The sequence below is a fragment of the Miniopterus natalensis genome, chromosome 17 (assembly GCF_054644295.1).
Source record: "Miniopterus natalensis isolate mMinNat1 chromosome 17, mMinNat1.hap1, whole genome shotgun sequence".
In the NCBI taxonomy this organism is placed as follows: Eukaryota; Metazoa; Chordata; class Mammalia; order Chiroptera; family Miniopteridae; genus Miniopterus; species Miniopterus natalensis.
Window position 1 is genome coordinate 9,397,922 of NC_142097.1, and position 23,842 is coordinate 9,421,763.

Consider the following 23,842-nt stretch of genomic DNA (forward strand, 5'->3'; position numbering starts at 1 on the left):
CTGTAGAAAGTGCATAATCTTTAATCCATAAATTCTAATCCTAGACTTTATTCCAAGAATAAATCAGTGGAAGCCATCTAATTACCTAACATTGGGGGATTATTAAACCGCGGTAATGCTATACTGTTATAAAGGTGTTTATTTTCATGAGCACCTATAATATCTTGATAGAGATAGTTGCAAAAGAGTATACACAATAGGATCTAATTTCAGGCATTTATGTAACATAAATGTGTATGTATGATTTTATATGGAACATACGGAAGAGCTGGAATAATCTCCACTAACAACAGTGAGTTTCCCTGGTGGCATTATCAACAGTTTTGGTTTTCTTTTCTCTTTGTTTAAAAACATGTGTTCATTTCAGTAATAAGTTTTACTCATGTGGGGGAAGGATCCCTAAATTCTTCTCTAATCTCCCCAACTTATTTTTTAATATAAACTCTAAATTTTAATAACTTCAAATGAAATACTTGCATTTCTCTATTTTGTTTAGAAAGCAAATGTATCCTTGTAGAATGGTATGTTTTATTTGGGATTGGTTTTTCAAGGCTTTTTATCTTCACATTCTTTACCAGACTCTCTTCTATTTCTAGTTTTTTGCACTGTTATCTTAATTTATTATCTCCCTTTGAATATAAATTCATTTAAACACATTCTAAAGATATTTATACTGTTAAATATTGACTTTTTTCCCCTCTCATGAAATACCAGAGGTTCGTTCTATTAACTTCGTGGACCTTGGGAAAATCCAACCTTGTTGCTCCCTTACTTTTTCCCCCCCCATGGGGTTTGGTCACAATGTGTGAACCTTATTTGGATTTCGCTTCAAACCAAAAAATTTTAAGTGGTCTTTATCTTTTAGAGATACCTGCCACCCAGAGATTCTACAGAGGAAATCTGATGTTTGGGATTTGCTTCAAAATAACACTAGGGCAGAAGGGGGAAGGTGAAGCTAGAGAGGAAATGAGGCTGGCCTTGGGCTGATGCCTGTTAAGGCTGGGTTGATGCATCTCTGTGGGGCTCCTTATGCTGCTGTGTCCTTAATGTCTGTGTTTGAAGTTTACACAATAAAAAGTTCATCTTTTGCAAGTGGTTCATTTCAGAATCAACCATAAGTAAATTATTTAACCAGAGTTATCCTTGGAACTTTCTTAAATTGACCGTACATTGCTTTGTATGTACAACCTTGTTCAGTAATGTGTGTGGCTGTGCAGTCATGTCAGAGTATGAAGTGAAGAGAAGCATGTCATAATAAAAATGTGTGTAAACACCAGAACCACCTAGTTGGTGATGTGCTCGTGGGGTGACAGGCACGCTGTAACTGAGACAGCCATCGCTCACGGACCTCTGCTCTTTCCATTGTTAGGTTCTTGTTCTCGCCTCTTCTGGACGAACGTGTCTAGTAGAATACAGATAAACTAAGTATGTGTTTGATGTAGTTCTGCTATATTACTCATATTTCTCTATGTCACTAATTATTCCAAAATATGAATTTTAATTACTGTATGTTATCTCTTCTATAAATATGCCAACTCTTAGTTACCAAGGCTTTTCTGTAGTATGTTCCTAGGTCCTCAGTATTACACACAGTTCAGCCCTGGCCGGGTGGCTCGTTAGAGCATCGTCCCTACACCAGAAGGCGGCGAGTTCCATTTCCGGTCAGCGCGCGTGTGGCAGGCAACCAGTCAATCTCCACCCCTTCCTCTCTCTGAAAATCAAATTTAAAAAATTTTTTAAGCATTACACATATTTCACTTTTTTATGAGTCACATCTGTGCCTGTTTCCTGAAGTTGCTAGCTTGACAGCAGTGATTGTTCTCCGCGCGCTCTGCGCTCTCTCATGCTCCTTCCAGAGGATTGGCCCAGTTTGTACTTTAACCTGAAGTTCACTTAACCACACTTCCTATTTTTTAAAATACCCGCCGTTCTGAATGCCCTATGCTGGCGTCCCCCTCGCTTCTGAGGCGGGTGTGGAGAAGGTTCGAGGCTGACTTGTTCTCACAGGACCTGGAGGAGCAGCTGGACGAGGAGGAGGGGGCTCGGCAGAAGCTGCAGCTGGAGAAGGTGACGGCCGAGGCCAAGATCAAGAAGATGGAGGAGGAGATCCTGCTGCTGGAGGACCAGAACTCCAAGTTCATCAAAGTATGGCTGGCTGCGGAGCGCAGGCCCTTTGTGTTGATGCTCCTGTTGAAAGTGGCTTCAACACATTCTAAAAAGAGTTCAGGTTCACTCACCTCCCTGAGCCTCTCCCCATACAGATTTCTAAAGACACAGTAACAGCAGTTTTTTAAATCCACTAAGTATTCGTATCATCCTTGGGACTTTTAACGTGCCCATTTTGTACACGTTGGTCATTCAGTGACGATGTGTTCCCATGTTCAGGCGTCAGCTCCTTCCGTATGGGGGGTGGGAACCTCAGGCCGGCAGCAGGGCCAAGCTTGGGGTCAACCCCAAGACGAGAACCCCCCGCCGCCTCAGGGACACGATCTGTTAGGGGAGGCAGCGCCAGTGTCACTTGTTTTCTACTTTACTGCAAACCCTAGTGGTTATTTTGAATGCTTTTCCTGGAGCAGTTTTTTTCTATTCAGGAAAAGAAACTCATGGAAGATCGCATTGCTGAGTGTTCCTCTCAGCTGGCTGAAGAGGAAGAAAAGGCAAAGAACTTGGCCAAAATCAGGAATAAGCAAGAAGTGATGATCTCGGATTTAGAAGGTTAGTGTTTGAGGCTGGACAGATGCAGGGCTGGGACATGTGGGTGTTTAGGTTTTCCTTCAGTCAGAACATGCACTAATAGAAAGTGTGCGCAGTGGTTCTTAATAATAAGAGCCTTTGGCTTGTGTTCAATTATTAAAATAGGTCTAGTCACCACATATTTGTGATAGAGTAGCAATAAATTATTCTTTAAATGTTTACTTTTTAAAATTGGGTCAAATACATTGCCCTGTGTGGATATACTTGGGGTCTAAATCATGTTTGAGTTGCACAGGCTGCTGGACTTTGTGGATTTAATCTAGAAAGAGCATCTGGGTTTCACTTCACGATGGGACTGCTTCCTGGCATGACCTGACAGGGACAGGAGAACTGCTGAAGGTGACAGTGTCTCACTCTGGTGGCAAAAGTAATGTCAGGAAATCCTAAGAATTTTTGCAAAACCAATCGTTGCTTTCTTCAAAAGAAAGAGAAAAGAGGGTGGGCGTTGGAAAGAACACAGAAAACCTTCCCTTGGACTAGCAGCTACAGGCAGGTGTGGACACTAGAGGAAGAAGGTGCCAACTCCCAACGCCCAGGTATCAGAAAGGTCTGTGTGGGCACCTGCAGGGCCATGAGCACTCTCTCATGCATTGCTTTTATAATGGGGAGAAAATGAGTTTGGTTCTTAAATATTTAGTTTTGCTGTCCTTATATTTTATTTTTTTTAATTTTCTTAGTATAGACAAAAGAAGGGATGCCAGTGTGAAATTATTTTTGTGAGCCGTTTTTACTAAGTAGAGTGGGTCCTTTAGTAAGGAAGTACACATAAAGCAGAAGTGCCTGCTCTGTGCTCACCTGTCTGACGAGCCCATGATACTCAGCCTCATCTTCTCAGCATATTGGTTCCTGCTGGAGAGCACAAAGGCATATAGGTTACACTGCTGTGAGGAAAGCGTTGGAGTGGAAGGGAGGGAATCACAGGTTAATTAAGGAATCACTGCAGGATCCTAGAGGGGAAGGTGGAAAAGATACATAGGGCTCTCTGCCTACACTCTGCCCTCTCTCCTCGATGCTTGCAAATTGCTGTTTTGGTTGAGACCAGGGATTCCCAGTGGAAGGGGAGTGGGTGACAGGCAGTTGTGCACACCACCGGCCTCTGCTGAGCCCCTCTCTAAAACTGTGCACAGTGATGGAGGCGCCATGATAGGATGGGCTCACTTCCCATGAAAGGACACCCTTAGAGTCCACCCAATTTCTTCCTTAAAAGTTACTGATTCAGTGTTATGAAGGCAGTGACTGTTTTGAATAAAATGGCTCATTTTCAACTTTAATCAGTTTACATTTGGAGTTTGTTCACATAGTGCGTCACTCAGTATGTTGAGGATCTCGTGTCTTGCCTTAAAGAACGCTTAAAGAAGGAAGAGAAAACCCGCCAGGAACTGGAAAAGGCCAAGAGGAAGCTGGACGGTGAAACGACTGACCTGCAGGATCAGATCGCGGAGCTGCAGGCCCAGATTGACGAGCTCAAGGTGCAGTTGGCCAAGAAGGAGGAGGAGCTGCAGGGCGCCCTGGCCAGGTCCGCATCACCGCGAGGGCCCTGTAGTGAATGTGTTATGTGGGGTTTACTTTCAAGACTGTCGTGTAGGTGCAGACCAAAACCCTGAGAGAGGACACGCCATTTCCTTGTTAAGGGTGTGACATCCGAACCTGAGAAACCCAGGAGTAATTTATGTCAGGGCAGCAAGAAAATCTCATAACCCATTCTCAGTACTTAACTTAAAACTCACTAGTCTTACATGAAATCCTTGGAAGTTCACAGCGAATAGCTTTTTGGCTACATGGTCATAGAACTTAGAGTTTATAATTTATTACAATCAAAATCTTATAACAGCATTTTTCTATCCTCTGTCACTGTTAGGCTTACTTTGGCTGGATTTCTGCTTTCTCACTTGCAGGGGTGAGAGCCAGAATCTAAATTCAAGTTCCCCACTGCTCACTGCCATGTCTGACAGCTTCCCCTCCCTCATCACAAACATCCTGACTCTTCCCACAGAAAATTGCCAACATTAAACCACACACTGGCAAAAAGATGCCCATTAGGAAAGAAAGTGTAAGGCTCCCAGTGGTGTGTCTCGTCTGCTGTGTGCTCTACGGGCTCGTTTGAATTTGCTCATTTACGGTAGGGTGGTACCAGTTTGGCAGACTAGACTGCTACCTGCAGCAGTGTTCTAATTATCATATTTATTTGAGAGGGAATTTTTTCTATAATAATGATTAAAGTGAGTTTGACCTACCTTTTAACAGAGATAGTTAGCCTTTTGGAAAGGGCCCTGGGCTCGATTCTGATTCTAGCTTCACCATACCGGCTTTCAGGCCTTCGAGTCATTGCCCGCATACCTCCATGCCTACCTGGTAGGCCCTGTGCAGTGCACCAGCCTCCGGCCATGGGCAGAGACTGTGTCACAGGGCCTCCTTGTGGAGAGGCCCTGGGGGTTCTCCTGGGAAACAGTCCATCCAGGCACCGCTGAGTGCTTTCCATGCCTGGATGTTTTAACAGGGGTGACGACGAAACACTCCATAAGAACAATGCACTTAAAGTCGTGCGAGAGCTGCAAGCACAAATTGCTGAGCTTCAAGAAGACTTTGAATCTGAGAAGGCTTCGCGGAACAAGGCAGAAAAGCAGAAAAGGGACTTGAGTGAGGAACTGGAAGCTCTGAAAACCGAGCTGGAGGACACTCTGGACACCACCGCCGCTCAGCAGGAACTCCGGTGAGTGAGGGGATAGGGACGCCCCTGCTGGGCTCTCCACGAGGTCTGCCAGAAATGCTATGGGTTTCTTTATGTTGTCATTTTGAGTATCCTGTCCCCATCCTGGAAATAATGGCAGGTAGAACAGTAACAAAGCAGTGGTTAGAAACAAGCCACTACATGGGTAGGTGGGTGGACCAACAGACTGAGGTGCACAGGGAGCCGCGATCTGAAAGCCACAGTCAGTGATGGGTATGTAAGGGAAAGACGGGACAGACATACACACAGAGGCCTGGAAGGAGATTTATGTACAGACCACATGAGAGAGTTTGGACCAAAGGACTAGACGGGACAGACAGAAGAGGAGACACATGGGTGGTCAGGCATCCGCTGGCAGCAGTTGGTAGGAACAACAGTGAGCAAATAGGTAAGAAGGGAGGTTCACATTCATGACAATGAAAAGAAAGATGAGTGCAGACGCATTAGGCAGAGGCATATGCTATAACAGACGAGCCAACAGCCAGGGGTAGGCCAGAAGAAAGGGACAAGCACAGGCGAGGGAGCACAGCTGGAGATGTTTCACGTGACCGCAGCGTGTCGGCCCCCAGAAAATCACAAGAAAGGTATAGCCATGAGCCGCTGAGCAAACCAGATAGAGAGGCCAGCCTGTGGCTCTTGCCAGCAAGTAAAATTCTCATAGGAGCCGCCGAGGTACAAGCTCCCCAGTCACTGTCTTGGCCTCTTCCTGACAGTCTGCTTCCCCCCTCAAGACTCAAGCTGCCGGGTGCATGAGGCTCACCCAGGAATCCCCAGGCTGTCTTGGCTGGTAGATTTGTCTGGCTACTTGCGTGTGCAAGTGCACACACACACACCTGCCAACTGTTCAGGGTGTGTGAGTTGTGAGAAGGGTAGCCCATCACTCTGAGAAGGTGGCTACGGTTAAAACAGGGACAGAAGGAATCATTGATGAAGTCAGGTGTGGTCAGAGAGGTAGGAGGTGACCTGAGTAAGCAGGAGGGAGATGTGCTATGGTGAAAGCCCGTGGTGCTCTTCCCTGGGAGAGTACCTGGACCTGGAGAGAGCCACATCCCCCAGTCTGCAGAGAAGGCTGCCCTGGGCAGTGAAACTGAGGTCAGATGGGTGGCAGGGGAGTGTTCAGTGGTAAAGAAACAGGTGTGAGCCTATTAACACGTCAGGGACTTACCGTGGACATGTAAGATGGCAGCAGTTGGAGACTCTGTCCTCAGAGAGAGCCCCCGTCTCGGGTGGAGCCCATCTGAGCCAGGCAGGGCTAAGGCTTCCTGCCCCACTTCAGCACAGCGACCCTGCTTTAGGAGTTTTAAGTCCTAGACTTCTCTAAAATATCTGCTTTTTAAAGTTTGGAAACCACTGGACTAGACCTTGTTGAATATTCTCAGCTGGTCTTTTGAGCACCATAGAAAAAAAGGGATCCTGATCATTTCTTTCATTCAGCTCTTGAAAAACATTTTTAAGACAGTACAATTGATATGTGCACATTTATTAAAGCCATGGACATACTCAAATATAGATCCTTGATTCTGTCGTGTGGAGAATTATAATGGCCTACAGCTCAGATGTGTTCGTAGTCGTGTGTCCTTCGCCCTGGCCCAGGACCCAGCCACGCCCTGCCTCCACTGCATCACGTGATAGCATAAAAGAAGCAGTCCTCAGCACAGCAGGCACTCTCACTGGACTCAGTCTTCAGTTGGCTCTCTTTAGGACTTAGGATGAAGACGAGGACGGGGCCAGACCAGTGCATATTCACTGCTAGTGAACTGGGGCTCAGCTAGACTGGACCACAAAGGATCTTCACCAGTTCCTTCTGTCTGGCTGCCTGCAACCCCAGAGCTAGCAGCTGGTTGGCCCCTTTTCTCCTGGCACAGCTGATCTCCACCTGCTAGACATCACCACTCCGCTAGTTAAGATAGGAGTGTGTCCACACTGGAGTCAGTGTGTGAGTCCCTCTTCTAACTGGTTACTGAGTTAACGTATAGAGTAAAATGGTTTTAAAGTATAGAGCAAGTTTGCCAGAGCTGTGCTTCAAGGTTATTGTAAAGTTACAGCTATTTAAATTCTTGATGTTAATACAGCTCTTAGCAGGAGTTATATTTACCTTAATGGTTTCAGTCTTTATCAAGCTTTATGCTGAAAGAGGGTGCTCAGATTGACAGATTTAAAGAGTGACTTTGGGTGAAGGCTCTTCTAGTTAGTGAAATAACTTTGGTTTTTAAGTTACTCTATATGTCATAACAAATTATAAAAAATATTAGAAAGCCAAGTAAAGACATTTGATACTAATGTGATCTTCATACACTAAGTGCAGGTTAGATAAAAGCTCAGGTTATTGGAGGACATTTAGAGTCTGGTCTTGGACCTGCTATGGTCTCATATCAATTTCTGGAGACCTTTCTGAACCAGGCATGCAACCCTTCAGCCTGCCTTCTAATTTCCCTGTCCCTCCTCCCATCTGTAGGCCATTTCCTGACAGAGTTCGGGGAGGATTAGTTAACTGAAGCGATGATAAGAAAGGCTCTTACTTTTTGTCAGGTGCAGCATCAGGTTTGACCTCTAACCCCCCTTAGTGCTTGAAAGCAAAGCCTCTTTGGGATTTACCTTTTCCAGTTTTATTGAAATGTTGCCGGTGCTATCACACACAGTCTGGCATCTGTTAACCAGTTCCCAGCCTGTCATGTGACAAGACTGCCCAGAACAGTTTGGAGCCCTTGGCGTATGCCCCTGGTCTCCAGTGTAAGTCAGCTGTGGAGTGGGAGTTAGGCTTTTCCAGAAGGATTCCCAGCACCATAATAATGGACACACCAGCCTATTGGACGATAGCACCATAAATAATTATCAAAGGAATTGATGTAATATTTTTTTAAAGCAGCACTTTAAAAATTTTTTAATTTAATCAGTCAATTAATTCTGAGCTTCTTCTCTAAAAATACGCTTCTCTAGCACGAAACGTGAACAAGAAGTGGCAGAGCTGAAGAAGGCTCTTGAGGAAGAAACTAAGAACCACGAAGTGCAAATCCAGGACATGAGGCAGAGGCACGCATCGGCCCTGGAAGAGCTCTCGGAGCAGCTGGAACAGGCGAAAAGGGTGAGGGAGGCCCTGCCAGGCCTTGGAGAGTCAGCCGTCGCCAGCCTTGCCTCCTCCTCAGCCCTCCCAGCCCTCAGTGTCCGTTCCCAGCCTCTGCACAGCGCTGTGGTGGTGACGGAGAAACAGCTCACCTGTGCTGCTTTCTAAAGCGCACAGCTTTGCTTCAAAGAACTGGGCTGATCCCGCTACCGTCTCAAATCACATGTTCCCCCCCAGTGTCGCCTTTCACTAAACCATCTTTCTCCTGGTGTCTCTGCTCAAAACCCTTGAGCAGTTTGGAGTTTCCTCTCATCTGCTTCCAGCAGGTTACCTCGTCCCTCCAGTATTTCAAGTGTTCCTTAGGCTCATTTCTCCCTTGTCCCTCCCTGCCTCTGCCCTCAAGCCACCGGACCCATTGTTGCCACTCGTTTCATTTTTCCCTCAAACATAGGCTTTCAGTGCTGATAAAACTTAATGTCATTTACCCTCTAATTCACACCGTCCTCCGGGCAGACAGGCCTTCCCCAGGGTTTCCCAGTCGTTCCTTTCTCCGTGCTCTGTGCTCTTGACCTGACTTCCCCATGGTCTCGTCTCCGCCATCCACATGCCACTTTCAGTTCATACAATGACAAAAGTAACTTTTACTGAACATTAGCATTAGTAGGCGTCAGTCACGTGCACTGCCTTCTTTATCTTCGTTGAGGTCCTGTAGGTTAGTGTCCGTGGTTCTCATTCAGAGGGTGAGGAAACAGACCCCATAGCATCAGGAAATTAAGCCAGGATCACACAGCTAGTAAGGGGAAAGGAAGGTTGAGGCCAGGCAGTGTGGCCGCAGAGCCCCGTGCGACCCCCAACTATACTTGTTTTGAAAGCCCATCCTATGTCCCATGTCATCCCTGAGGTGGCCCTGCGACACCCAGCCTTTGTAACCACCTTGCACCAACACACACTGCTCACTCATGTCATGTACCACCTGAAACTAGCAAATCACTCGCATCATGTACCACCTGAAACTAACAAATCATTCGTCTCATACCACCTGCAACTAACAAGTCACTCATCTCATATACCACCTGAAACTAACAAATCACTCGTGTCATATACCACCTGAAGCTAAAGGGATGGCATGAATGAATGGTTTCTCTTTGGACAGGATGTGCTCAGGGTGTCGCCCCCCAGCCTGCACTGACGAGGGTAATTACACAGCACAGTGAGCCCTAAATACAGTGGTACCTCAGTTTTCAAATGAAAGTCATTTCAGAAGACCAAGTCAAAAACCAAGGGATCATTAGCCGACAGCTAGGCCTCAGGATCTTGCCCTCAGTGGAAGCCGTGTGGCATGTTTACTTCCAAGGCGTGTTCGAAAACCAAAGCATTTCCTTCCGGGTTTACAGTGTTCGTAAACCAAAATGTTCAGCAACAGAAAACTGAGATACCACTGTATCTGCATCTGCTACCCTAAGCATGTGTAGAGGTGTGTTCCTTCTGTGGCATTCTTCACACAGAGGACAACAGGTGTTTTCATTCATTTATTCATTCGACAAATGTTCATTTCAGGCTTGCTGTCAAGTGCAATCCAACAAAAAAAAAAGCAGTGCCTCTTAAGGAGTGTTACAGAAATACTATTTCCCTCCCCTCCTAGTTCAAAGCAAATCTGGAGAAGAACAAGCAGGGCCTTGAGACCGACAACAAGGAGCTGGCGTGTGAGGTGAAGGTGCTGCAGCAGGTCAAGGCTGAGTCTGAGCACAAGAGGAAAAAACTCGATGCCCAGGTCCAGGAGCTCCACGCCAAGGTCTCTGAGGGGGACCGGCTCCGCGTGGAACTGGCTGAGAAGGCTAATAAACTACAGGTGAGCCTGGGCAGCCTTTCCTCAGGCCGCATCCCGCGGCAGCAGCAACGTAGCCACAGCTCACCCTTTCCTTCCCTTCAGCCCTGGGGCACCCACAGCTAGTGTGCCGTTTAAAGCCTGACAGTCGCCATCTCCCAGAACTATGTCCCAGCTTAGGTCCCTAGTGCGTGACTGTGGTTAAGTAATATGTAAGGGTAAGACAGCATGAATTGACCTTACCTAGTGTACTCCACAGTCTTAGACACGTCTTTCACTGGCTTTAAGTACAGCTTCGACTTCTCCATCTCCAGTCAGAAGAGAACAGGAAGGATGGGCAAGAGGCATTTTACCTGGCATTGGGGGAGACCTGCGAAAACTGGATTTTCTACATACTGGTTGAAGTACAAGTTGACACAGCCTTTCTAGAGGGCAGTTTGGCAGTTTTGGTGTCACAAGCCTTGAAAACGTGAGCACCCTTGGACCCAGCAAATTCACGTCTAGTGATTTGTCCCAGGGAAATAATTGAGACTGCACACACAGATTCAACAGTAAGAATGTCCATTGCAGAAGTGTGTCTAAAAGAATATAATTGGAAATAGCTTAAATGTGCAGACAATACAAACAACATAGTAGGTATTTATTGGTGAGAAAGATGTACAGTGTGTGTGCTGCCTCCGACTTGGCGATTCACTGGGAAGACTCCTGGACCCCATGGGGGCTCTCACTCCTGGTGTGCGCACAGTGGACCGGTTATCATTTAGGGACCGTAGGAACCCTCCCGAGATCCAAGTTCCCTGATGCCAGCCATGGGCCAGTGTCGCCAGCAGGCCTTTCTGAGAATTCTCAGCTGTCTTGTCAGCTCTTTTCTGTAGTGAGGTAGTCGGGGGGCGGAAGGGGTGCACAGTGCTCACAGATCCAGAGTGCCTTTCCTGAGAAGATGTTAGAAACGGCATTGTAGCCATGTGTATGGGGGAGGCAGGTGAGTGACATTCCTAGGCACCAGGGCTGCACCAGGCATGCATTAGTTTCCTTAGGCATGCTCTCCATTCAGGCCTCACATCACCCCTGGTACATGAGGAATGTGTGGCTCAGAGAGGCTGCGCACCTCGCCTGGTGACTTCACTTCGCTCACGGGTCACAGAGCTGGAGTTGAAGGCAGGAGGTATGTTGAGACTAGCGCTCTTCACCATGCTGTTGCCAAGACTGATGATGTGTGGGCTCTCTAAAGGATGTCGCTAAAATGAGTAAAAATAGAAATGTCATTAGCTTGAGTAACATGTTTAACTTGTCCTCGATGTGTCTTCCCTTTGCTAATATGACTTGAGGAAAAACTAGAACACAAGGGGCCTTACTGTCCCTTCTAAGTCCCTCTACCTCTTTTTTACACCCACTGTCCTCACAAAAAACTGTAAAAGGTCATGTACTTAAGGGGTTTTTAAGGGGAGAGGAAGGGGGTATTTTAGAGCTATCATTAAGGAGGAAAAAATATTTTTACCACATTACTCATAAAATTTGACCATAAGAAATAGCTAAATATTCATGATAAATATTTAATGCCAAATTTTTAAAAAATATTTTTTATTAAACTAGTTCCATACAATAGTATATTACCGTCTACATTGTGATTCTACATTTAATATACCTGATGGTGCAGTCACCACACTAAGCCTGGTAGTCATCTGTCACCGTGCCGTTACCACAACCTTGTTGACTATACTTCCTGAGTTATTACCAGATTTTTTAAAGCTTAAAAAGAACTTCGAACTGTGAATACTAGAATTTAAACTTTGAATCTCCGTAATAAAATTTTCCAGTTCTTTAAGAATGGGAATTACACTTGCCCCTCCCCACCCAAATCACATGGTTCCTGCTTTCTTAGTGTGAAACAGAATCAGAATAGCAGCCTGCTGCTCTAAGGGCCTCTTTATACAGGATGGCAGCCGCTGAAGAGGGTTTGGTATAACTTCTGTGTCTTCATTATAAAAAACAAGGGAGTTTGAAACTAAGACCAAAATAAATCAGTGAAAACTTGGGGGGGGGGGAAGCAAAGTAGTAAGCCAGTCAGGAGAGCCCCCTCCATGTGCGGGCTCTGCAGTTTTAATCTCCCTGTCCTTTCGGGAGGTGGAGGCTATTTCGCTGTCTGGCAGCCGGTACAGCACCTGCCTCCTCAGGCACTCTTGGGAGGTGACAGGCTTTTGGTGGTAAAAGTCTTCCTTAATCAAGTTTGGCAGTTTCAAATTCCCCCCAATATTGCTCTTCCGTGTTCATTCCAGAGTGGTGGTTCTGGGCCCCTCGTCTCACTAATTGAATCTGCTCTTTGCCTCCTCGCAGAATGAGCTGGATAATGTCTCGACTCTTCTGGAAGAAGCAGAGAAGAAGGGTATTAAGTTTTCTAAGGATGCAGCTAGTCTTGAGTCTCAACTACAGGATACACAGGTATTCAATGGTGGAGGGCAAGGGGCCTTTAATAACAACTCTACCATTTCTGTAATCAACATCTTGGTGAAACATAGCGACCCCAGAATTGCCTTCTAAACGCCTCTTTCTGGTTTTCTGGTGGACTTCTGTCTGGAGCCATCTTGCACTATAAGCAGCCATGACACTCGAGATCCCTGAAGCTCGGTGTCTCAGTGCAGAGCCCCTGCTTCCTGTATCCCGTGCACGTGGGGCCAGGAGGCGGCGCTGCCGGGGGCGTGGCTCACGATGCGGAGCTCCCTTTGCACGCACGTGTACTGCTGGCCCTTTTCAACAAGATCGTTTGTTATGGTTGAAATTTCATTACACTGACCTAGGAGAAAGTCCATTTGTAAAAGGGTGGGTTGAAGCTTATTGTACTTTTTTAAGACTTATATCAAGTTATTTGTTAGGGTTGTTTCTAAGTAGGGTGGAAGTTAGGTTAATGACTATGATAATATGAAAATAACGTAGCAGCTTTCTTAGAGTTTTATATATTATTTTTGTTAAATTTGCAAACTTTATATGGTGCGTATTTGCCATGTGCTGGGGATACGGGTTAAAGATCTCAGACAAATAAGTGGAATCTGTAGGTAGTTGGGGACAAGTTCATTGTAATTGGGGCTTACGCTGTGACAGGCACATCGTGGCTAGTGAGAGTAAAGGAGACAGGGCCGGTCACAGAAAGCTCTGTTTGTGCCTTTGACAATTTTAAGTCTGAACGTAATGGGAAAGACATGTTTGCATTTACATTTTAGAAAAATTACTATGGCAGAAAGTATAGAGGAGAAACAATTGAGGGGTTGCCCTCTACTGGAGAGAATCCTCATGAGAAGTGCCAGGTGCCTGAACTGGGGCCGGGTGGGGCGGGGCGTGGACAGGAGGGGAGTCTAGAGGTGAGGAGATGCGGGAAAGGGAGGCATCTTGACCACTTGCAGGTTCCTGGCCTGGGCGCTGGGTGGGCAGATGGTGCTGCCATCCCTCCTGAACGAGTTGAAAGCAGTATTTGTGTTGAGCGCTTTTATAACACAATCGTGTGTTTCTAAATCATTTATTATCATCACTGGGTGTTTCTCATACACTGAGGCTCTCTGTTCTTTATGACGTAAATTTTTTTAATAGAGATGTTCTGTTTTGGCGATTAGTGTAACCTAAGCATTGACCTTTTATAAAACAAACAGGAGCTCCTCCAGGAGGAAACACGCCAGAAGCTGAACCTGAGCAGCCGAATCCGGCAGCTGGAGGAGGAGAGGAACAGCCTCCAGGAGCAGCAGGAGGAGGAGGAGGAGGCCCGGAAGAACCTGGAGAAACAGGTGCTGGCCCTGCAGTCCCAGGTGCGTGTCCTCTGAGGAAGCCGCCGTGGCCCAGAAGTGCGTATTTGGCAGCTAATGTCCCCACTATGCTGAATTGCTTCAACTCAATTTGGAACAGTTAATTAGGTTGTACTAAATAAAGCCCATTAAATGTTTTTTCTTGACCCAGCCAAATGCTGTTACTGTGCTGGCTGTAACGTTGGAAGTATTTAAATTAAAGAGACAGGCCCTGGCCAGTGTGGTTCAGTTGGTTGGGCGTCGCCCCGTGCACTGAAAGGTTGCTGGTTTGGTCCCTGGTCCCGTGGGGGGCATGCAGGAGGCAGCCTATCAATGTTTCACTATAGCATCGATGTTTCTCTCTCTTTCCCTCTCACTTCCTTCCTCTCTGAAAATCAATAAAAAATGTTTTTTAAATTAAAGACACAGGACTGTGTCAGTTATGTAGGGCTTTAATTCAATCACCATTTTACAGATTATTAGCTAAGAAATTAAGTCACAGTCTAAGATTAATTTGCTCAAAATCACATAGCATTGGTTTGTTGTTTCTCACAAACTCTTTAAAACAAGGTTTTTCCTTTTTTCCTCAAATGCAAAAACCAGTTGAATTTTTTAATACTGATCTTTTTTTCTTTATGTAAAACCTAGTTGACTGATACAAAGAAGAAAGTAGATGATGACTTGGGAACAATTGAAAGTTTGGAAGAAGCCAAAAAGAAGCTTCTTAAAGACGTGGAAGCACTGGGCCAGCGCCTGGAGGAAAAGGCTTTGGCCTATGACAAGCTGGAGAAGACCAAGAACCGCCTGCAGCAGGAGCTGGACGACCTGCTGGTGGACCTGGACCATCAGCGCCAGATCGTCTCCAATTTGGAGAAGAAGCAGAAGAAATTTGACCAGGTGGGCTCTTCCTCTAAGTTTCCGCCTCCCCGGCTCCAGGACCAGTGCCACACATCATTTCCCCCGGCGGAGCTCTCAGTTATATTTTAGTTTAAAATAATGTTTTCATATTTAAAAGCAACATACACTTATAGCTAAAGGGAAAAAGACAATGCCCATAATCTATTGCATGCTCTTACGTTGCTTTCTGAATTGTTTTCAATATTTCCCGATGCCGTTCCGTGTAGCTGTTGGCAGAAGAGAAGACCGTCTCTGCTCGCTGTGCGGAAGAGCGAGACCGAGCTGAAGCAGAGGCCAGAGAGAGAGAAACCAAAGCTCTGTCCCTGGCCCGGGCCCTTGAGGAGGCCCTGGAGGCCAAGGAGGAGTTTGAGAGGCAGAACAAGCAGCTCCGGGCAGACATGGAGGATCTGATGAGCTCCAAAGATGACGTGGGGAAAAACGTGAGTGTCCCTGGAGACTGGTCCCTTAGGGCACAGGCGCCCCTGGGAGCAAGTGCCTGGAGGATCTGGGAGGGCTCACCCTCAGTGAGGTGGTCGAGGCGTCTGGCCTGTGGGTAAACCTGGGGTTAGCATCTTCTGGAAAAACCGTGAGATTTCCTGCGGTCTGCTCCTGTGTCGAGTTCTTGTAGCAGCACCTACAGGTGATTTATCCCTGTCACTCTCACGGGCCCTCTCCACCCGGACCTGCATTCAGGCAGGGGGCCTCTCAACAAACGGTTTCATGGCTCCTGAGTCAACAGCTAGTTATCAGACTCAAGGGTGGCTCTGATGGAGCTGGTGGGATCTGTCTCCCACACGGAGGGGGTCCTGGAGAGGAGTGACGTGGGCCTGCAGCACTGTCTGACCTGGGACTTCCCAGTGAAACCCATTGTTTTCTCTGAAGATTTCAGCTGCGTTGGGAGTTTATTTACAGTCTGGAAATTTATGTGACACTGTTTCTCCTTCCACTGCATGCATCTTCCACAAGAGCAGTGACGATTTTTATTTACCCTACACCCCTCCCTTAGTACATGATGTGTTGAGGATAGTGAAGCGAGCCCAGGTCCAGGGATCAAAAACAGGTTCGGGACTTGGCTTTCCCACCAGCGTCCATTCTGACAAGGAGAAGCCCCTTAAGCACACTAAGCCTGAGTTTCCTCCTCTGTCAAATGGACATTACACTTGCCCGATTTCATGAAGCCACTGCAGGCATGCTGTGAAACACATGGTCCCCTATAAAGGTGAAGTCTGCTTTTCGTGGGATATAGGCTCTCTGGCAACATCATAAGAGGGGGAAGACTCCTACCTTTCTTCTGGGTCTCCCACAACCTTGTGCCCAGGGGCCAGCCCCAGGAACAAGAAAAGGCCACCTGAGATAGAAATGGCTGATTACATAGTAAATGTGGAGAGAGAACTTCACAGTTGATTCCATTTTCTTGTTCCATATTAGCTTTCTCTAAAATGATTGAGTCACTCATTTATTCCCAAAACATTCTTTTTGTGCCTGTGAAGTGCCAGACTCTGCTGAGACACAGAGGCCCTCCTGGTGTAAGTCTCTTCCACCTGCTGGACATGGCCGTGAACCCCAAAGGGGACGCACAATAGCACCTACACATACCCGGCTGAAGGATTGTCTTGGGACTCAGGATGTGAGGCAGGAGTACTTGGCACAGAGAACTATGCAAATGTGTGTGGTGGGGATCTCTGTCCAGAGAAAGGCCAGGCCTCTCTTTAACTGGACTCTGCTTTGCAGGCCTCACACACCCTAATATTTAAAACTTTCCGCACGTTTTTAGTACACATGATCTTTTCCACAGCAAGAGCAGATATGCTGCCCTGGGCAATTTTTCTCAGTGGTTAGAGCGTCGGCCTGCAGACTGAAGGGTCTCAGGTTCGATTCCCCATCAAAGGCACATACATAGGTTGCAGGTTCAATCCCAGCCCTGGTCGGGGTGCATGTGGGAGGCAACCGATCAATGTGTCTCTCTCACGTCGATGTTTCTCTCTCCCCCTCCTCCCCCCTTCCCTTCTATTCCTTCTGTTCTCTAAAAATCAATGGAAAAAATATCCTTGGGTAAGGATTTAAAAAAAAAGAAAGAAGAGATGTACTGTGGTACCTGTTACAGACAGTAGGCAAAGGCCAGTCAGCAGACAAGTTTCTCTGGCACTGTGTTCTTTGGCTTTTCAAGACCTCTCACCGGCAAGGTCGTCAGAGAGTAATTGATTGGTTACAGAACACAGTGAATAAAGAAGTCGGTACCGTTGTTTAAATGGCACACTCTGAACTGAGGACTAGCAGCAGCCATAGAGGGGAAGGGAAGGGAGGGAGCGGGTGATGTCAGGAGGCTGGCCCGGGGGCGCCTGGAGTGTCTAACATGCCCTGTGGGGGCCTATGAAGCAGGAAGATTGCTGTCCGTGCTGTGCCTCTGAGGGTCAGCTCTCTCCTGATGCTTCCTGTGGTTTAGGTTCATGAACTTGAAAAATCCAAACGGGCCCTCGAGCAGCAGGTAGAGGAAATGAGGACCCAGCTGGAAGAGCTGGAGGATGAACTTCAGGCAACAGAAGATGCCAAGCTGCGCCTGGAGGTCAACATGCAGGCCATGAAGGCCCAGTTCGAGAGAGACTTGCAAACCAGAGATGAACAGAATGAAGAAAAGAAGCGGCTGCTGATTAAACAGGTAGGTGGAAAGAAGTGTGGCCTCCAGAGCAAAAACTTGGTCAGTCTCAAAGCCCATTTGGGGTCAATTTCCTGTTCATTCACATTAGTACACATTAACTGAAGTAAAATTATTAGGTCACTTATTTATTCTTTACAATTTATGTAATTAAATTCCTATTTCTCAGACAGTGTCCTTGTTGCTTACAAGCCAGGGTACTGATCATCAACTGAAAAGCCCTCAGTGAAATCTCAAGGGCATATGTAGTTAGATTCATATTCTGTGAGTCTTAAAAGTGCGGGTGAAGGAAAGAATCAAAACGCATCTGACAGGCGAGTGGGCGTGTTCCTAAGTCCCAATCACGTGTTCTGTAAACCGCTCTTTAAAGGAGAAAACCAGGTACTTACTTTTCCTGTACCTTAAAAAGTTGCTAGGCAGTTACAATTTGTATTATTTTTTAAGTGTATGTTAAACTTCTTAGTTTACTTTTAAAATTTTTGTGGATATTGTGGCACTCCCTTGGAGTTCCTGGTATCAAATCTTAGATTATTTTTTAATTTTCATTCCACTGATATTATGTTACTCGCTTACTACTAGGTAACAAATTACCTCAAATTTGGTGGCTTAAAACAAGTCTAACTCAGCCTCTGCTGGCAGGAACTGTGAATGGGCTGAGCGGGGTGTGTCGCCTGCAGGCCTGCGGGACTGGAGGATCCTCGTCCAGTGGGCTCACCCACAAGGTGCTGGCCCGAGACCTCAGCCCCTCGCCATGTGGGCCTCTCCACAGGCTGCTCGAATGTCCCTGGAGGGAGCTTCCCCATGAAATTGTCCCGTGTCTTTCAATTTTGTTGCATCACCTAGAACATGAGCTTAAGATCAGGGACTCAGCCTTTTCAGGTGCCCTTGTGGAAATGGTGTGTCCCGGGTGTTTTTTAAAGATCTCTTTGAACAAAAGGCAACTTCTGTGGCTTTCTGTTAATAACAACTGCTTGGTAGCAGGAGCACCTGTGCAGAGTCACTAGAGCCCTATGCGACAGCAGGCTGCCTGTTCTCTGTGTGAGGATACTTGGGCCTGACCAGACGTACCCGGTACTGTCATCCTGTCTGTTAGGTGCGGGAGCTTGAGGCAGAGCTAGAGGATGAGCGGAAACAGCGCGCGCTTGCTGTTGCTTCAAAGAAGAAAATGGAAATAGATTTGAAGGACCTTGAAGCTCAAATTGAGGCTGCAAACAAAGCGAGGGATGAAGTCATCAAGCAGCTGCGTAAACTTCAGGTATGTGCAGCCAACCATTGGTCTTTGATGGTATCATCTGAGATCAAACATGATATGATCCACGAAGCCAGGGAGAAAGCTCTGTGCAGCATCTAGCCTGCCATCTTGACAGCCACGAGCCGTCACCTTGGCTATGTGTTGTGGCAGCAGGCCATAAAGGTGGCACGCCACACTCAGGGAGTTCAGACCAAGCCAGGGTGGAGTCAACAGGTGGAGCATCCACCAATAGGAATGCTCTTCGGGCTCTGAACAGCTTCTGATGATGCTTAACCAACGTGGCCACTTAGCCACCAGAGCGGAAGGTGGTGTTCACCCCCCTCCTTGATTGCCGTGAGCTTTAGTATTCTTTTCAGTCTGATTTAATCATCACTTTTGCTACTCAAATGCTGTGTTGGTTTTCACTCTCAGATGATGAGTAATTTCTACAATAACCCAATATGGACAGGATGTAATGGGCCCTCCCGTAAACAGGCACAACTTCTCTGGGAGGGATATTTGTCAGTGGTGACAAAAGCTTTAGAAAACTTCCATCCCTTTCACCTCAGTGATCCACATCTTGAGAATTTGTTCTAACAAAATATAAAGATGAGAAGAAATATTTATATACCAAGATCACAGCTGAAATGTTATTTCTGATAGCAAAACTGGAAACAGCCTAAATGTCAGTGGATTGACAGCCATTTTCATGATGAGATGGGTATGTAACGACAGCAGGGCTTAAGTGAGCAACAGAAGAGTGTGGGGACAATTTAGTCTATGTCCTGCATAAGAGTGTAGATTTTCGCATATAGACATGCAGTTATACAAACCTAGAAAAGACATCCCTGGATAATAGGTTTAAGAGTAACTTATTTGTCTTCTTGTACATTTTTTTAAAAGTTAAATACAAAGGTGTTTTTTTTTAACTAGCTAATTAGAAAAGGTTATTAAGTTCATTACAGAGAATATAAATAACAATTTACCTATTTTAAGTGTTTTGAGTGTTTTTTTAGTGAATTCATAGTGGTGTGCAGCCATCACCACTAATTTTGAACATTTTTGGTTCACTCTAAAAGAATCCTCTCCCCATTAGCTTCACTCCACACTATCTGCCACATCCAGAACTAAGCCACCGCTCATCTACTTTCTGTCTCTATAGATTGGCCTATGCTGGACATTTGATATAAGTGGAATCATACAATGTGTGGCTTTTTGTGCCTGGCTTCTTTCACTTAGCATCAAGGTTCATCCATGTTGTAGCATGAATATTTTGTTCCTTTTTATTACCAAATAATATTTATTCCATTGTATAGATATTTCTGCCACATTCTATTAATCCATTCATCGGTTGAGGGACATTTGGGTTACTTCAACTTTTTTACTATTGTAATAATACTGCTATGAACATTCACGTACATTTGTGTGCGCTTGTGCTTTCAGTTTTCTTAGCATATACCTAAGTTATATGGTAACTTTCATTTTAAGAAACTGCCAACCTTTCCACAGTGACCACACCATTTTATACTCTCACCAGCTGTGTGTGAGGGTTCCAGTTTCTCTACATCTTCACCAACATTTACTATTGTCTGTCTGTTAATTACAGCCATCCAGGTGGATATGAAGTGGTTTCTCATGGTGGTTTTGATTTGCATTTCTCTAATGCTAATGATGTTGATCATCTTTTGTTGTGCTTATTGGCCATTGTCTTATTTGGAAGAAATGTCTCCCAATCTTCCGTTCATCTTTTTGAGTTGTCTTTAATAATTGAGTTGTAACATTTCTGTATATACTCTGTTCTTATAAGATACATGATCTCCAAATATTTTCTTCCATTCTCTGGCTTGTCTATTCACTCATTCAGTGGTATTTACAGCAGAAAAATTTTTAAATTTTGATGGAGTCAATTTTATTTTTTCTTTTGTTTCGTGGTGTTTTTTTAATTTGTCTTTATTGTTGAAAGTATTACAAATGTCCCCTTTTCCCCCCATTGATCCCCTCCACCCTGCACGCCTTCACCACACTACTGTCTGTGTCCATGCGTTATGCATTTATGCATATAGGTTTCTAGGTTAATCTCTCCCCACCCACTCACCCACCCCTGCCTTCCCTCTGAGATCCTTCAGTCTTCTCCATGCTTCTATGTCTCTACATCTACTTTGTTCATCAGTTTATTTTGTTCATTAGATTCCACATGAGTGAGATCATGTGATACTTGTCTTTATCTGACTGGTTTATTTCGCTTAGCATAATATTTTCCAGGTCCCATCATGCTGCCTCAAAGGGTAAGGGATCCTTTGTTTTTACAGCTGCATAGTATTCCATGGTATAAATGTCTGTGATGATGCTTGATATGATTTCAACCTTGAACTTGTAGAGACTTGTTTTGTGTCCTAATATGTGGTCTATCTTTGAGAATATCCCATGTGCACTTGAGAATGCCTATTCTTTAGCTTTGGGGTGAAAAGTTCTGTAAATGTCAATTAAATTCATCTGATCTGGTGTGTCATTTAGAGTCCCTGTTTCTTTGTTGATTTTTTGCTGGAAGATCTCTCCAGTAAAGTCAGTGGGGTGTTAAAGTCCCCTATTATGACTGTATTGCTGTCAGTCTCTCCTTTAAAGTCCTCCAGAAGTTTGTTGTTGTTTTTTAGCCTGTGTGTCTTTTGTTCTGAGGTGGGTCTCTTGTAGCCAGCATATATTTGGGTCTTGTTTCCTTATCCATTCAGGTACCCTATGCCCTTTGGGATATTTAATCCATTTATATTTATTATTGATAGGTATTTATCTGTTGCCATTTTACTTCTTTATGCCTGTTTTTCTCTCTCTACCTCTCTATTTCTTATTATTACAACAGTCCCTTTAACATTTCTTACATTGCTGGTTTGGTGGTGATAAACTCCTTTAGCCTTTGTTTGTCTGGGAAGCTCTTTATTTCACCATCTATGTTGAATGATAGCCTGGCTGGATAGAGTAGTCTTAGTTTCAGATCCTTGTTTTGCATTACTTTGAATACTTCATGCCCATTCCCTTCTTGCCTGTAGAGTTTCTGGTGAGAAATCAGCTGACAGCCTTATGGGAGCTCCTTTGTAGGTAACAGATTGCTTTTCTCTTGCTGCCTTTAAGATTCTGTCTTAAATTTAGTTATGATGTGTCTGGGCTTGGGCCTCCTTGGGTTCTTCTTGCTTGGGACTCTCTGTGCCTCCTGAACTTGTGTGACTTTTTCCTTCACCAGGTTAGGGAAGTTTTCTGCCATTATTTCTTCAACCAGGTTCTCTAACCCTTGCTTACTTTCTGGCACCTCTTGTGCTTTTTAAAACTATATCTATGAAACCACTGCTTACTCCGAGGTCATAAAGATTTATAGCAACATAAGATTTATTGCTCTGTTTTCCCCTAAGAGTTTTATACTTTACTCTTTTTAAACTCCATTTTGAGTTAATTTTTGTTGCATGGTTTTATGTATAAACTTTATTTTTTTGGATATGGATATCCAGTTATTTAAAGACTATTCTTTCCCCCACTGAATTAATTCTATTCCATTGATCTATGTCTGTCCTTAAGCAAATACCACAGTCTTGATTACTATAGCTTTGTACATTTTGATATTGGGAAGTGTGACTTCTCCAACTTTGTTCTTTTTCAAGATTGTTTAGCTATCCAGGTTCTTTGCAATTCCATACAAATCTTAGAATCAACTTGTCAATATTGTGTTGACTCAGTAGATCAATTTGGAGAGTATTGCCATCTTAACAATATTGTTTTCATCCATGAACATGACCATCTTTCCATTTATTTAGCTATTCTTTTTTTTCAATGATGTTTTTATAGTTTTTGGTGTATAAGTCTTATATTTCTTCAGCTAAATTGATGCTTAAGTATTTTATTCTTTTTGATGCTATTTTAAGTCTAATTGCTTTCTTAATTTGGGGGATATTTATAATTAGTGTACAGAAATACGATTGATTTTTATATATTGATCTTGTAATTCTGCAACCTTCCTGAACTCGTTTATTCATTCTAGTGGATTTTTAATGAATCCCTTAAGGCTTTCTGTATATAAGATCATATCATCTACAGGTTGAGCTAGTTTATTTCTTCCTTTCCAATCTGCATGTCTTTGTATCTTTCTCTTGGCCTAATGGATTTGACTAGAATTTCCATTACACTGTTAAACGGAAGTGGCAGGGTCAGACATCCCCGTCTCACTACTGACCTTAGGGGGAAAGCATTCAGTCTTTGACCATTAAGTATGATAATAGCTGTCAGTTTTTCATTGATGCCCTTTCTCAGAGGTGAGGAAGTTTCTTCCTATTCAGCTTGTTATTTTTATAATGAAAGGGTATTAGATGTTGTCAAATACTACTTCTGAATTTTGAAATGATTATATGGTTATATAAATTCATTTTTGTTGTCAAACCAATCTTGCATTGCTTATATAAATCTTAGTTGGATGGATTCAGTTTGCTACTATTTTGTTGAGGATTTTTGCATATACACTCACAAGGGATACTGGTCTGAATGTTTTCTTGTGATATCTTTATTTCTATATACTTTTATATTTGCAATGAATGTTTATTACTTTTATAATCTGGAAAAAATATGTTTGAAAACAAAGAATGAAAACTACCTCAAAACTTTCTTCTGTTTCTCTTCAGGCTCAGATGAAGGATTACCAGCGTGAATTAGAAGAAGCCCGTGCATCCCGGGATGAGATTTTTGCTCAATCCAAAGAGAGTGAAAAGAAATTAAAGAGTCTGGAAGCAGAAATCCTTCAGCTACAGGAGGTTTGTTTGTTTACTTATCCACTTGTTCAGCAAATATTTGTTCTTGCAGTTTCTCCAAGATCAGATAAATATCCTAGTATCTTTGTAGCCTTGTGTAATTCCACTGTCCATTTTTAGTGTGTTATTGGACCATCTTATTGCT

The 23,842-nt window shown here is 44.6% G+C and overlaps 2 protein-coding genes across 2 annotated transcripts in view; one reads left to right on the forward strand and one right to left on the reverse strand.

Annotated features, from left to right (window-relative positions):
* Positions 1 to 23,842, forward strand: part of MYH10 (myosin heavy chain 10) — a 130,725-nt gene that overhangs the window by 96,986 nt on the left and 9,897 nt on the right. The window contains exons 23-35 of the mRNA XM_016222447.2: positions 2,008 to 2,145; positions 2,592 to 2,715; positions 4,099 to 4,270; positions 5,252 to 5,464; positions 8,420 to 8,564; positions 10,186 to 10,392; positions 12,703 to 12,807; positions 14,007 to 14,159; positions 14,784 to 15,032; positions 15,260 to 15,472; positions 17,476 to 17,688; positions 18,779 to 18,940; positions 23,572 to 23,700. Of these exons, the coding sequence (XP_016077933.1) occupies positions 2,008 to 2,145; positions 2,592 to 2,715; positions 4,099 to 4,270; positions 5,252 to 5,464; positions 8,420 to 8,564; positions 10,186 to 10,392; positions 12,703 to 12,807; positions 14,007 to 14,159; positions 14,784 to 15,032; positions 15,260 to 15,472; positions 17,476 to 17,688; positions 18,779 to 18,940; positions 23,572 to 23,700 (2,223 nt within the window). The remainder of the gene's footprint in view (positions 1 to 2,007; positions 2,146 to 2,591; positions 2,716 to 4,098; positions 4,271 to 5,251; positions 5,465 to 8,419; positions 8,565 to 10,185; positions 10,393 to 12,702; positions 12,808 to 14,006; positions 14,160 to 14,783; positions 15,033 to 15,259; positions 15,473 to 17,475; positions 17,689 to 18,778; positions 18,941 to 23,571; positions 23,701 to 23,842) is intronic.
* The window catches only part of NDEL1 (nudE neurodevelopment protein 1 like 1), a 56,355-nt gene continuing 44,091 nt past the window's right edge, over positions 11,579 to 23,842 (reverse strand). Inside the window, exon 9 of the mRNA XM_016222450.2 lies at positions 11,579 to 11,606. Coding sequence (XP_016077936.1) covers positions 11,594 to 11,606 — 13 coding nt within the window. The 3' untranslated portion in view covers positions 11,579 to 11,593. The remainder of the gene's footprint in view (positions 11,607 to 23,842) is intronic.